Source organism: Sinohyriopsis cumingii, chromosome 17, assembly GCF_028554795.1.
Source record: "Sinohyriopsis cumingii isolate HCF-2022 chromosome 17, ASM2855479v2, whole genome shotgun sequence".
Taxonomy (NCBI): Eukaryota; Metazoa; Mollusca; class Bivalvia; order Unionida; family Unionidae; genus Sinohyriopsis; species Sinohyriopsis cumingii.
In genome coordinates, this window is record NC_142977.1 from 42,792,376 (window position 1) to 42,808,268 (window position 15,893).

The 15,893-nt window shown below is 36.2% G+C and overlaps 1 protein-coding gene across 1 annotated transcript in view; it reads right to left on the reverse strand.

The window, feature by feature from the left end:
- The window catches only part of LOC149778510 (sushi domain-containing protein 2-like), a 103,679-nt gene that overhangs the window by 44,871 nt on the left and 42,915 nt on the right, over positions 1–15,893 (reverse strand). Inside the window, exon 2 of the mRNA XM_089939393.1 lies at positions 4,343–4,660. Within this exon, the coding sequence (XP_089795519.1) occupies positions 4,343–4,660 (318 nt within the window). The remainder of the gene's footprint in view (positions 1–4,342; positions 4,661–15,893) is intronic.

Below are 15,893 nucleotides of genomic sequence, written 5' to 3' on the forward strand. Positions count from 1 at the left end.
AGTCATACATGAGAATCTGACAGCCACCTATATTCTAGTGACCATTGGAATTGCCAGTCCACTAATTTTTAGTAGCCTATCATGTAAAGCAGTACAAATTCGTGTTCGGGAGAGTTATCGCTAATAAGTCTACGTTCCGAACGACGTGTATCACTTTCAAAACTTTGAAAGTTGTGATTTGATTGGAGAACGACAAGGTCAACAGAATATGACCTCTTACTAATGTCCATCAGATCTTCATGCAAGACAGTCTCTCTCTCTCTCTCTCTCTCTCTCTCGTACGATCAGATATATCCACTATTTACGCAAATAAAGAAAATATTATTTTCCAGTATGTACGAAAGTTACTCCTGAACCGAAGTTTGGAAGATTAAGCTTAAGATTTAAAAAAAGTTACACAAAGTGTATACAAATAATATTTTTACACCATAACAAAAGTTACACAAAGTGTATACAAATAATATTTTTACACCATAACAAAAGTTACACAAAGTGTATACAAATAATATTTTTACACCATAACAAAAGTTACACAAAGTGTATATAAATAATAGTTTTACACCATAACAAAAGTTACACAAAGTGTATACAAATAATATTTTTACACCATAACAAAAGTTACACAAAGTGTATAAAAATAATAGTTTTACACCATAAAAGAGTTACACAAAGTGTATATAAATATTTTTTACACCATACTAAAAGTAATAAACGCAAAACTTGCACAAAGTGTATATTAATAATTTTCTACACAAAAAAGTAATAAACATAAAAGTTACTCCAAACGTAATATAAATAACTTCTTACACCATAACAAAGGTAATAACAGGTATCACGAGATCACACGTTTGAAGTTTACCAAAGTATATTTTAGCTTTAAAAATTATGTCTTAACTGACATTATGTTTAAACTGTAACATTAACATGTCGCTGATGTGAAGCACTGCAAATCTTACATCTTTATTAATATTTATGACATCTGCTTGAAAAAAATGCCAATGAATTCTTTCTAAAACACAAAAGATTTTTTTTCCTTTGAAACAAAACGCATAACTGAAATTAAAAATTTTTTATAAAAAAATTGGCCAAATTTAAAATGCTATAAGTAATTGCAAACCTTTACAATCTTTATCCGGTCCATTACATAACCGCTAACATATCCAGTAACACAGTATCATTCATAAATTAACTCGGGTAAATAAAAAATGGCACATAATCACTGAAGTTTAACTGCCAAACTGCACGTACCTGTGATCATCCTGTACGACAAACAGGTATTTACAGGCATGAGAGTAAATATAATCAGTATACAGCCTGCATGTCTTGATATTTGTTTGAACGTTAATGACTAACTGTCGAAGGCATGACGCCATCGACAGGAGGACAATCGAGTGAAATAAAATGCAGGATTCTTTTTGCATAACTTACATTGTTGTCCCAGGCCACATTAAGGCAGGGTGCTAGTTGACTATAAAACTACTTTTAATATAGTAGTCTTTTGTGTGAGGGCATTCCTTCTACCAAGAACATTACAAGCACTGGACTGGTGCGTAAGATTAACCCTGACAATGCGATTAAACGAAAGAAACATAAAAGAAAGGTTAGTGATGGAGTCCATAATGAACGTTACTAAATGTAATGTATTAAAGCACTGGAGATTCAAGTCGGTGCAGCCTCCAAGGTGGGTAGAGTGAACAGCAGAGAGGACAATGCATCGCTTAAGAAGGGCAGGCTGTTGCCTACGAGGTGTACAGATGGAATCACGGTGAGGACAAGGCATTTCCTGGAAAGAGTTGTGTGCAATCTCCATGGTGCGTCAAGTGAATAGCAAAGGGCAAGTCATGACCTGGGAAGGGTAGAGTGTAGCCTCGAACTTGGGAAGAGCTTTCTGTCGGTTTCTTTCCTGTCAGTCTGCTCAACCTCACTCTAATCTAGAGACATCCAGTCTAACTCGTACAGCTGATCATTCGTTTTGTGATTTTGCCTCTAATGTATTGTGTATAAATGATGTTGCATCCGAGGCAAACACTAACCCACTCATTCTTGCTCAATCAACCAACTTACACAGGCCTGCAACAAACAACGACGTTGTTGAAATAACTTTATCACTCAAACTAATCCACAAAATTAATCCCACAGAGAAAGATTCTTGCAACTAAAGGGCGCCGCTGCTGAAAACTAAGAAAAAACAACAAAATCGCAACACCATAGCTGTGTTTCACGGACACACCTACCTAAACACAAAACAAAACAGCAACTCGTAAGCATTTACACAAGTTCGACCAACTGAGAGCTCTGGATTCCATGCAGCGCTGACCCGAGTTTAGCAAGCTGCAAACGTCCGTCTATTAATTTCTTTAAGTGATCATGGCAAGAGATGTCACTACTTTTATTGTGTCTTGTGGAGCAAAAACCGAGAAAATAAAATCGCGAGATGCCTGGAATGAATGGACACAGCTTAGTATCCTGCTGGAAAATATCGTAGAAGGCGATCAAAACTTCTACAAAGGTAAGACATGTATTTTGGAATGCTTCTGCAGCAAACCAAACAAAATGACAACTCTTTGTCGTTGTCTTTTTTTAAAAATAGTCCGATCAACCAATCAAAAATCTCTGTTTGCGACATTTGAGGAGTCAATGTACTTTTTTCCCGCTGACATTTCAGCCTTGATGGTGAATAAAATTCTTCCAGGCAACCTATCTTTGTTTTACAACCAAACAAGTCAAACAAATAGCACGTTTACACCAATTCCTAAGATTCATCAAGAATAATTGTGGCAAATTTCAAGATTACACAGTTGGATTTTTTTGGGTTTTATGAATTATAAGACACGATTAAACCAAATGTTTTCACCTACTTGAACAAGGGTCAAGCCAGTATGTTCAAATTATGGATAACACTATAAAAGAGATTTAAAGACGCATTAATCGGTGTATCAACCATTATCATTCAGTAATTGTAATATTTACTTGTTATATACTTTTTGAAATATACAACTGACATGCACATTACAGATCAACAAAAATACAAACAAATAATATGCATCCATTCTATTGAAAGAGTTATTTGCATGTAATATTTTTTAAATGTATGCGTGAGCTTTTGCTTTTATATTATTATTATTATTATGGCATTGTATATGCGCATCATTTATTAATATGACCACAATCTTCACACATAAATCGTATTATAAAAAGCACAAACCAATGTTGTTACTTTTCAAGTATGTAAAACGTTGATTTGTCAATGAAGGTACCGTCTACTATCGTTTTTAAAACGAATTAAACAAAAACAGAATGACACCCGATCTGCCGTTGCATAATGCGCCGACAGGTCAGGGGGTGTATTGTTTGTTCTACTGATTATTCCTAACAAACTACACTAACACAGATCTGTCGGCACATTATTATAGACAGATCTGGGGTCTGTGCAGTTTGCAGCTGGAGTCTACTCATAAGCAAATATATACGGTGTCTGTTTTATAACGCATGCACGATGCTGTACGACAAGCAAGCAGGTATTCTGGGGGAACGTCATAAAGGACTGGTGAGTGAACTTTTACCGAAATCCTGAAAACACGCTTATGAAACATGAATACTACGTATCTGGGAAACTTCCGAGATATGTTCATATTTCTAAATTTTCATATTTCAAAACTGAAACTGAGCTGTAGCCATTAGTTAAACAGGTTAGACAAAGAATAGTATAATTGCATAATTTGCCAAATCACTAGCGGTGTTACCGTATACTCAAGGTTACATGAAACAAGTATCTTTATATCAATTATGAGGTGGTAGCATGCTGATAGTATTGCGGAAAATGAACATGATGTACAATACAGCGAATGATTTTCCTAGGTTTCCATGCAAAGAAGACCTAATGCAACACTAAATATTGCAATCCACCTATATATATATATATATATATATATATATATATATATATATATATATATATATATATATATATATATATATATATATTCTCGCTGATGTAAATTATTTATAGACGAGTAGCATTAAGCATGGTTGTGAATTACGATAAATGTAGCGCATATGATAGAGACAAGATGATATCTACGAACCTTAAACCCCTATAGGTAAAAGGGCTTGGTCCTTAGTATGCCATTAGTTCCTTAAGCGCTATTCTTCGTGAGAATAGCTGATCGATTAGGACTGGCGCCAGGTTATTTGTGTTATTTACGTTCTAAAATATTTTCCTATTTGTAGCATGATTACAATAGCAGTGCAAGTGTATTTACCGCTATGTTTTGCCTTTGTTACTGAAACATCTGCAAGTGTGCATGCCCAGATTGAAAGAAGATTATTATAATTATTTTACCTTACTTTTCCCTGCCTCCCCTTCCGCCCCGTAGAAGCCTACTTGGTACCACGTGGCTATGAAAAGATCCGTGGCCTGAAAATTATTCTGATTGATAAAGTAGGAGCGGATTTCTCGTGACGCTCTCTCCAGAAGTAACGTATCGTTGGTCTCCCTGTAGTAAACCGCTTCGCCTCCGTCTTTCACGTTTTGGATGTCCACGTCGGCCCAAAAAGGGGCCACTAACGGTGGGGTCGTTTCTGTTAGTTGGTCGAATCGAACTGGTTTGAAACTATGGTCATAGCTGGACTTGAAGGATATGATACCGTTATTATTCACCTGAAAAATAAAGGGGAACACTCAATACTGCGGTTGAGATTTAGAACCAATATAAGCAATTGATTGGTAGTAGCCCTCCCTTACCTCTTCTATTGCCGACCAAGAATCGAGTTCAGAAGTGAATCTGGATAATGGTATATATGTATGTATCAGGAGAAGATTTAACAGTTTTTGGAGGGAAAAAAAATGATTTCTGGGAGAAGAGAGTTATTTTTAATATCAGGAACAAAAATTTAAAAAAAGACAAATGGAAAGTATTTTGGTCATCATGCCCTGCTGCATTTCTCTGACATCATTACAAATAAAATGAAAGATGATAGACACATAACTCTGAAACAAAAAGCCTGTCAAATGTTTTTAAAAAAGTCTAGTTGTTGTTTTTAATACTGTCACTTCTCTATCTCTTTCAGAAGAAAACTTCCAAGCATGCAATACACAAAACATTTATTAGATCTACCATGTACCGACATGTATGTCAGAGACGCAGATCTCTTTTTTCGTGATACGAGTTCCGCATCTGTTTCTTTTCTTTCTAGCCAATTTTAGTTTTTATACTGCACCGAGAACGTTTCACATAATAGTAGTATGCATCATGTTTACACTCCACATGCAAGTTAACGTTCATGTGAATATCAAGAACAGATTTACAGTCTCTCAGTCGTCAGCACACTCGACGATCCTCAAACTGTTGCAATGCATGGAATCAGAAAATAAATGTTACTGTAAAACTAATTATCTCTTCAGCTGGCGTGAAATATGTCTAATAGATTCGTCTTTAACACTGAAAATAAAAACGAGGATTATGATGTAAGAAACAAGGAGGGTGTAGACAAGGCTGAATGAACTAGAACGCACCTAAGACTTGTGTATATTCTGCGTTCTAGTTCATTCAGCAAACACTAAATGACTGATGTTGAAAACAAAAAGCACTGGTAAGTTTGTATGAAATGATTTTAATTAACGCTGACCGCTCTCTTGATTTTCAAGTTTTGCAAGCTAAAATCGGCAACAAAGAAACGGCGGGTGTTCTTCGCTAAATAATTTGCCTATCCGAATGCATGAATGGCTATAAAAGAACTCCCATTTTCTTAATTTGTTTTTTGAAACGATATACTTAAAGTATATAGATAAAATCGCAGATCCGCAAGTTTTATCTGCTAGCGTCAATATGCCAGACGTTGTGTAACCTGTACAAGATCTCTCCTCACCCTGTTTCCTTCTTTAGAGAATGCGTTTCTATGCTGATCTTCCTTAGCGTGGATGCCTGGTGTCCCGCGTTTAAGGTGTGACAGATACCAAACTATTTATACCGATATGTGCTCGTACTAACGATTTTTTGGCTTTCGATTGTAACTTTGATGAACATATTCGTAAACTTGGGATACACTACTGCATGAAATGAATAAAGTGAAAATTGCTTCATATTTATAAATATATCCAACGCGGTCGGTGTTACAACGTGAGTAAGCACTTCCCAACCGCGCAATACTAACACTGGAAACAAAAAAGCCCCAGATTTGCAATGCAAGCCCGTAATGAGTGGGAACAGAAACAGCAACATAATACACAGTCAGTGTTTCCCTTTACGCACATTTGTGCGTCAGGGACGCACGCTGGAGAAAATTGACGCACACATTTTGTTGCCGTGCGTTTTTTTGACGCAAAGGATTTTCACAATGTGATCAGGATTTATTTAATACCCAATGCATTGGACGATGGATGGCATCGTATATACTTCGAGCATAGGCACCGACTGGTTCCCGCTTTGTTTGTTCCTTGCCTTGCGCTCCTCTATTCGTATAGCAGAGTGCAGCGCAGGAAACATTCGAAAGAATGAACCAGGCTAGCATAGGTAGGTAATGTTATGACAGAGTAGCTTCCCCTAATCTCGCGAGCTCTCACGCGATTTCCATCGAGCTCAGCAAGCTGTCATCTAGATGTTTAATCTCAATGCTTGTTGCACTAGAAAGTGATCTCCAGATTAAAACGCCGTGCACTAAAAAGCATTAGCGAAGAAAGTGAAAGAAGCAGAACACATGTTTTGGGAGATATCTGTTCCGACTGCCTCTCTGTCCAAAGTACTAATTCTAATTGTACATGCCAAGGTTATGAGGTCTCTCCATCGGACTCGGGAATAATTAATAAATCTGTCTAAATTCCTACAACGACTGACAAAAATGTAAACTGTTCATCCTTTGGTGTGCAAAAGAAGGTTTGCAGCTTGTCAATATCAATGTAAGACAAATCTTACCAAAGATCAATGAACTAAGACTTACTATACAAAATGAACCCAACCTTGCGGTAACTGCACTATGCGAAACGTTTCTAGATTGTAATGTACCTGACTGTGCTATCTGTATTAGCCACTTTTCTTTGGAAAGACGAGATCGACCACAAGGGACAGGAGGAGGGATAGTCATGTACGTTTCAAGTAACTTACCATAAAAGAGAAGAACAGATTTTGAAAATTCTACTTTAGAATCAATAAGGATCGAGTTAAGTTTCCTCAATAGTCAATCTGTCTATACCTGCTCAGCATACCGACCCCCAAACTCCCTCTCCTCATGGACTGGCCAATTTGAACAAGAGTTAGAGGCTGCTTTATCTTCCAATAATGAAGTAAGTATCATAGGAAACTTTAATATTGAATTCCTCTCTGATACTAACACTAAACTGCTACATATGATACAACTACACGACCTTTCACAGGTAATATATGCTCCAACAAGAGCAACAGCCTGTACCTCTACTCTGATCGATCACACAGACACTACCCATCCTACCAATGTCTACGCGATAAACGTACCATGTTTCCCTATTAGTCATCACAATCATATATGTGCAACTCGTAAGCAACAGAGCGCAAAGAAAAATAACTTACACTCCTACATGCAATACAGATGTTTCAAAAACTTTGCTGAAAATGAATCTCACCGAACTATCACAAAACACTGACACGATAATTTTCCCTAACATATACCCAGATTATGACTTGTCTATCTGGAACCACTGTTTTCTTGCTATCCAAAACTAACGCATCCCCATACGCATCAAAAGAATTAAACGATCAAAACAACCAGAGTGGTATACTAATGAAATCGCAGAGGCACAACGCAAACGAAACTACTATCATAAATATAAAGACTTTACAAACCATCGTTTGTGGCGGAACAAAGTCAAATCAAATCTAACGTCAACGAAACCTGTACCTCTAGCTCCATGTGAAATTATAGTTGATGGCACTAGTTATGCTGAACCTCTGTTTTACTAATATCTCCCAAACCCTTGACAGGTCTAGTTTTACAGGGCCTAATTTAGACAAACTTACTAAATTCGTGAATGAAAGGGTACCCGATCATGATAGTTTCAACATTCCCTTAATAACAATACATAACACTTTTGATATTCTCAATAAATTTGACACAAACAAATCAGCTGGTCTAGATGAATTCACCCCAAAACTCTGAAATGTCGGCTTTATCAATCTCAGAATTGTTGAACGAAATAATTAACTGTAGAATCACCTCCTGCGAATTCCCAGAGTCATTGGAGTTAGCAAAAGTATTCTCAATTTATAAGGGAAATGAAAAGAATGACCCAACCAACTATCGACCCATATCTGTTATATCCGTACTTTCAAAAATTATTGAAAAAACATGTCAGCAAGCATATTTTTCGACAGAATCATTCATGTCAAACTGCACTAACAAAACTTACAGACGAATGGCTACTAGCAGTAGAATCAAGCGAACTTACTGGCGCAATCTTCATTGATTTTAAAAAAGCATTCGATTTGGTTGACCATTCGGTGCTCATTAAAAAACTTTCAAACTACAAGTTTTCTCCAAACTCAGTTGCCTGGTTCACGTGGTATCTCACTAACATACACCAGGTTGTTTGCACGGGTAAATATATATCCGAACCAAGTCATATCTTAAGTAGTGTTCCTCAAGGATCTACATTATGGCCTCTTCTTTTTCTACTATTTATCAACGACATAGCCTTGTATCCAGCGCACTCTAACACAGATCTTTTCGCTGACGATTCTACGTTGCATTTATCTGGTAAATCTCAACACTCCGTTAAAAATAAGCTTCAATTCGACATCAACATTATATCAGTTTGGTGTCATCAAAACAAAATGCATATTAACATCTCTAAAACGAAATGTATGACAATCGGAACAAGGCAGCATTTATCTACTAACATGGATTTACTTCTGACTCAGAACTGCTTAAACGTATCTACTGTATAAAAAAAGATCAAAAACGTCTTGGTATCTACATTGATCAACACCTCAGCAGGAATGCACATTTCGATCACATATGTGCAATGGTAGTCAAAAGAATAACTCTTGTTAAAATTGCTTTCGAAATTTCTACCTCTCCAATCACTTTGACTTTATTTTTCGGGTTATATACTACCATTGATAGATTACGGCTGTACCATATGGGTAAAAACTTCCAATTATAATCTGTCTAGAATTGATAAACTCCAGAAAAGGCCAGCCCGAATAATACTAAAACTTCCTGTTATGACTCCCTCGAACGTTTTGTTTTCACGTCTGCAATGGCTACCTATACAAAAACGAATTCTTTATTTTAAAGGAATCATGACATACAAGTCTTTAAACGGTCTTTCTCCAGATTATATTTCTAACATAATCGATCTAAGCTCATCGAATACTGAGAGTAATCTCCGATCGACGACTAACAACGATCTCCAGATTTGGTGGTTGAAAACCATTCATTACAAAAGGCTATTTACTGTATACGCACCAATTGTATGGAATTCCTTATCAATAACGATACGTAATTCAACCTCCCCTGCTTCTTTTAAAATATCATTAAAGAAATTCGTTCTCGACCAACTGGAATGACATTAAATGCTCTGAACAGAAAACCGTATCATCATATCCATAAATGATAGATCAAGATTTTATTCGATATATTATATATATAGTACGACTTATGCTAAAATTTATGTACCTGTGTATTGAATATTTTTCATATTTGTGTTTTTCCCAGTATAGTCACACAGTCATTCACGTAAAATATGTATGAATGAGTGTGCGACAATACCCGGTTATGTGCACAGTCTTGTATTTTTATTTTATGTATTTTTATATTTTTTAGCGTACCGATTACAAAAACCGAGGACCACACGGCAGATGGGTCAGCCTCGTTAAAGATAGTTTATTATTATTATTATTATTATTATTACTATTATTGAGAGAGTCACATTTTTTAAAAAAAAGTTTCGTTTATTTATTTTAATGGCTATGTGTGGAAATAATGTATTTTAATTTAAATATATTGTCTCGACTAAAGTCTACGAACAAACTTATTACAACTCATCCTTGATGAGTGATAAACTAATACTTAGATCTACGTGCAATACGGCATGACATCCTCAATCCTATCATCTCACCATTACATATTACAACCGACAAAAAAAAATGGTTTTTAAAACTGAAAATTAGCTATTCGCAAAGACTCATATTGAAATTTCTTAGCTATTTCACTGACAACTGCGTCACACTTCCGGCGATCCTGAAACAGCAGATAACCAGCACAATCCATCTTAGTGAAAGTACGGAATCTCCGTGTTTTATTTCCCATCAGGCTGGTTCCCTGCTGCGTAAACTTCCTGACTTACAGTCCGCTACATGACTAATCGAGAAACAGATTTTACAAGTTACCACCCTTGATATTGTCTTCCTAATTCATGCCGGGTAATAGCCAACCGACGCATGTGTTTAATTACATAATTATATTCCGGAAGAGGGTTACGTGGCTCAGTAAGCTTTCTATCAATACGATCTTTAAAAAAAAAAAAAATAGAATTATGACCCTTTAGTCGAATTTTGGTTTCTCGTGACATATATTTCTGTAGTGTGCTGCAGTGTGTTAAAATAAATACTATTTTCGATATTTTTAATAAATATATTTTAAACCTCCGAAATTATCTTTGTTGTATACTGTACGTTCAATGTGTATTATCTTTATTGTATATTGTACGTTCCATGTGTATTATCTTTATTGTATACTGTACGTTCAATGTGTATTATCTTTATTGTATACTGTACGTTCCATGCATATTATCTTTGTTGTATACTGTATGTTCAATGCATATTATCTTTGTTGTATATTGTACGTTCCATGTGTATTATCTTTGTTGTATACTGTACGTTCCATGCATATTATCTTTATTGTATACTGTACGTTCCATGCATATTATCTTTGTTGTATACTGTACGTTCCATGTGTATTATCTTTGTTGTATACTGTACGTTCCATGTGTATTATCTTTGTTGTATACTGTACGTTCAATGTGTATTATCTTTATTGTATATTGTACGTTCCATGCATATTATCTTTGTTGTATACTGTACGTTCAATGTGTATTATCTTTATTGTATATTGTACGTTCCATGCATATTATCTTTGTTGTATACTGTATGTTTAATGCATATTATCTTTGTTGTATACTGCACGTTCAATGTGTATTATCTTTATTGTATACTGTACGTTCCATGCATATTATCTTTGTTGTATACTGCACGTTTAATGCATATTATCTTTGTTGTATACTGCACGTTCAATGTGTATTATCTTTACTGTATATTGTACGTTCCATGCATATGATCTTTGTTGTATACTGCACGTTTAATGCATATTATCTTTGTTGTATACTGTATGTTTAATGCATATTATCTTTGTTGTATACTGCACGTTCAATGTGTATTATCTTTATTGTATACTGTACGTTCCATGCATATTATCTTTGTTGTATACTGCACGTTTAATGCATATTATCTTTGTTGTATACTGCACGTTCAATGTGTATTATCTTTATTGTATATTGTACGTTCCATGCATATTATCTTTGTTGTATACTGCACGTTTAATGCATATTATCTTTGTTGTATACTGTATGTTTAATGCATATTATCTTTGTTGTATACTGCACGTTCAATGTGTATTATCTTTATTGTATATTGTACGTTCCATGCATATTATCTTTGTTGTATACTGCACGTTTAATGCATATTATCTTTGTTGTATACTGCACGTTCAATGTGTATTATCTTTATTGTATATTGTACGTTCCATGCATATTATCTTTGTTGTATACTGTATGTTCAATGCATATTATCTTTGTTGTATACAGTACGTTCAATGCGTATTATCTTTGTTGAATATTGTATGTTCAATGCATATTATCTTTATGTGTTATGCTATGCGTTCAGTGCATATTATCTTTGTTGTATACTGTATGTTCAATACATATTATCTTTATGTGCTATACTGTACGTTCATTGCATAGTATCTTTCTTGTATACTGTACGGTTAACGCATATTATACAATCAGATGTGATAAGGGTGCTCGGAATGCTCGAACAGAAATTACTCAAGACAGCAATTTTCTAAAAAGTGTTTCTATGATATTTCATGTAGTCGTAACTCTTTGGGAGTGAAAATATATGGCGCTGCATGAAGCTACACCTATAATGACAGCCATAATCGTTGATGCCAAATGAATAACACAGCGTAGGTCATAGGCCATGTGAGAAAACTGGCTACACTCTCTAATCATCCGTAGCTGTCTGCGACAAGATTTCCTCATTTTTTTAAAATGTGCATAAACATACGTCACCAACCACACAATGAAACAATCTCCTACACGATACTACAATGGCCCATTTTTATTGATCAGTAAGTGACTGAACCTGGAACATAAACTATTAATGGCTTATTCAAACAGCAAAACATGTCTTGCTGTGTCAATAATGTGATAAAATTTTACTCGGAATTGCAGTGATTGGTTAAGTAAGTTCATGCATATTCGCGCATAACGAGAAAACCTTATCACGTCATCCACGTGTCAAAAAGGCGGGAAGCAGATTGTCGCCCGTGACTTTCACTGTGGTAAATACGCAGTCTGGTACATTTGACCAAAGAAAATAATAATAATAATAATAATAATAACAACAACAATAATATATCAACGCTGTTTAAGAAGAAAACTGGACGTTCAATAATTTGTTGCTTTCCACATGATCCATTTACCCGACGTTTATAACATAGTTCTGACTTTCTTCGTAGCAATAAGCATTGCCTAAGATACTTTCATCTCTCAAGCAATTATGTAATAAAGTAAAATACACAGCTCTACCTCTTTTCTAGACGTGTGTATTTAGAATTAGAGTAATACTTGCTTGAGAATCTCGCTTGAACAATATACTCTGACAAGGATGTATTCATATATGTACTAATATGGCATATTTAGTATTGTAAAAGCTTTAGGTCGACACCCCTGCCAAGCTTTAACTACGTTTTTTGCGTAAATTATACAGGTATGTTATGTCAATGTCCTAGGGGTTAACGCCATTTTTCGGCAGAAGATAGGCTATAATTGGCAGCCAGTATAACTGGTGGAGGAAGAACCCTGAAAAACCCAGGGAAGAACCACCGACCTACGAGAAGCTACTGGCAGGCTTTCCCACGTAACCACGCTAGCCAAGCCTTGGACTCGAACCCACGCAGACAGAGGTGAGATGGCAGTGATCCGGAACGGTGAGCGCTTTAGACCACTCGGCCACTCGGGGCCCCTCATGTGATGTCAAACGTGGATTATCAACATCATGTGTTGGTAAGGAAACTGATGCACTGCATTGATCAGATAATACTGAGGACTTAAAATTAGCAGTTGCCTTATTATGTACCTCCCAGTGGTCGTGGAACACGATCGAACAAATGTATGTAATCCCCCTCCCCCGATCGTGTATATACAAAATTCTATCAATTAGCATTTCAATCCATTTATTGCTGTGTTTTGTTTTCTTTTTGTAATGATTTATTTCTGCACTTCAAGATGCTTTAACTTCATTAAATTAAAGGGAAAACTATCGGAATTCATTCCATCAAAACATAATGAAAAGAAATCAAAAGAGAAATTTAAAAACTTGACTATTATGAAAAAATTATTGAACAGATCTTTAATGTTTTCAGGTCATGCTGTGTTCATACAAGATATAAGAAATACAACCTTTTATTTATTTTACCCTGGTTAAAAAAGAAGAGAAGAAAAATCAAGAGTCCCTCGAATGGACGGACGTTCTACTTGGAGAACAGAATTTATAAGTATTCAAAATAGGGCCATTTCTTCCTTTTAACTATTGAGTGTTGAAACCATCTCTGATATTCTTCAGCGATAATACGATTTTCAGATTAGTTGCTATGATGGACAGGCTGGCATAATTTTCATTTTGGACAATGTAGACATCAGTAAAAGTCCTTTGGTCAAAACCTCATTTCATGAAAATCATCCATTCAGAGCTGTGGTGACAATTTTTTTTTACGATAGCTGTCGTGGCATCCATATTGGATTTACGACTGGCACCATTCTCATTAAGGAGCAATTCGGTAGCATAAGAAGTATATTCGTGAAAACTCCATGTTGATATACCATCCATATGTGAGGAGTAGAGATAATAATACTTTCAAGATAGCCACAATGGTGGCCATATTGAGGACTTGTCATTTTCCTTAAATACGAAGTAGACACAATAAGAACTTTTCTGATGAAACCCCCATGTTAAAATGACTTTCCCTATAAAAGGGGTAGGAAAAACAAGCTTTTCAAATTGGCCACATGGTATACGTCAGATCAGCACAATTTTAATGTAGAGCTGGTCACCGTAGCAGCGATAGTGGACTGCAGATCAGCATCATTTTCAGGTTAGAACCAAGTCGACATCATGAGAAGTCATTTGATGAAAACGTCGCGTCAACATGGCTTTCTGTTCAGGATGAAATGCGATAACACTGTTTTCAAAATGGATGCCGTGGCAGCAACATTCAACTTCAGATCGGGAGGGGGGGGTTGGGTTTACAGAGTGGCCTAAGGCACAAACCGTTACGGATCTCTGCCATCTCACCTCTGACTGCGTGTGTTCGAGTCTCTGGCTCGGCCAATGTGGGTATGTAAGAAGTTTTCCCGGGTTCTTCCCCCACCATTTATACTGGCCGCCATGTATAGCCTATCTTGTGCTGAGAAATGGCGTTAACCCCTATAACAACTACAATAACCTCAAATCGGAAAATTTTTCATCTGTGACCAACTTAACATTATAAGAATTATTTAAGTGAAAAATCCATGTTGATATGACTATCCTTGTACAGGTACTAGCGATAAAAGATTTTTAAAGATGGCAGCCATTTGGACGTCGGATCAGCACCATATGCATTTATGACCAACTAAACGTCATAAGAAGCCCTTTGATGAAAACCCATCTCGATACGGACCTATGATCGACACCATTTTCATTTGGAGCCAACATGACAACATAAGAGATGTTCTGGTGAAAACCGTACGTTAATAATAGCATCCATTCAGAAGTAGCGATATATTTTTCACAACGGCCACTGTTAACGATACACCAGATGTGCGAGCATTATCATTCTCATTTAGGACCAACTAGACGATTGGACAAATTTGTGTGCGTAATGCTTCGTGGCAATCCTCCAAACTGTTTAGAGGAGTAGTGGTCACAAACTTGTGCCAACCGACGGACGGACGAACGATGGACAAGACATTATCCGATCAGCTCTTCTGGTCTATGGCCAGTATAGCTAGAACTCGTTGCGTAATTATTTCGCATCAGAACCTAATCGTAGTAGATTTTCTTTTCATTTCAGACTTATCGGGATCAATTATTTATAGCAGTGGTTCCCCAAGTGGGTGGTACTGCCCCATGGGGGCGGTGGGATTATCGAGGGGGCGCTAATGAAGAATAAGGCTTTTTATGGGGTAAGGTAGGGGGCGCTGAGGATAACCAAGAGGGCGTTGGCCCGACAATGTTTGGGACCCATTTAAAGTGTTTAGCTTAACCGCTGATAACCGGTCACTCGAAGACAGTGCTAATATTTATGAATACCACTTACAACACAGCCCTATCAGTTTAAGTAGTTAGCATCTTATCTTCTAATTCTGGGTTACCTCTTTCTTCTTCAATCTGAACCGCAAAATTACAGAAACGCCCCAACCCAAATAAATGCACATTCTCCGCAACATTATGTAATACCTCGAATCTGGGTCATTCTTTAAGATAATACTGACATTAGTCTGCTTAATTCAATTTCTATATTTGTTAAATGCCATTAGTGCTATAACAACAAGCTAAATGGGTGATACACTCACACTCTTGTTCTAATTTATTTTATCTAAT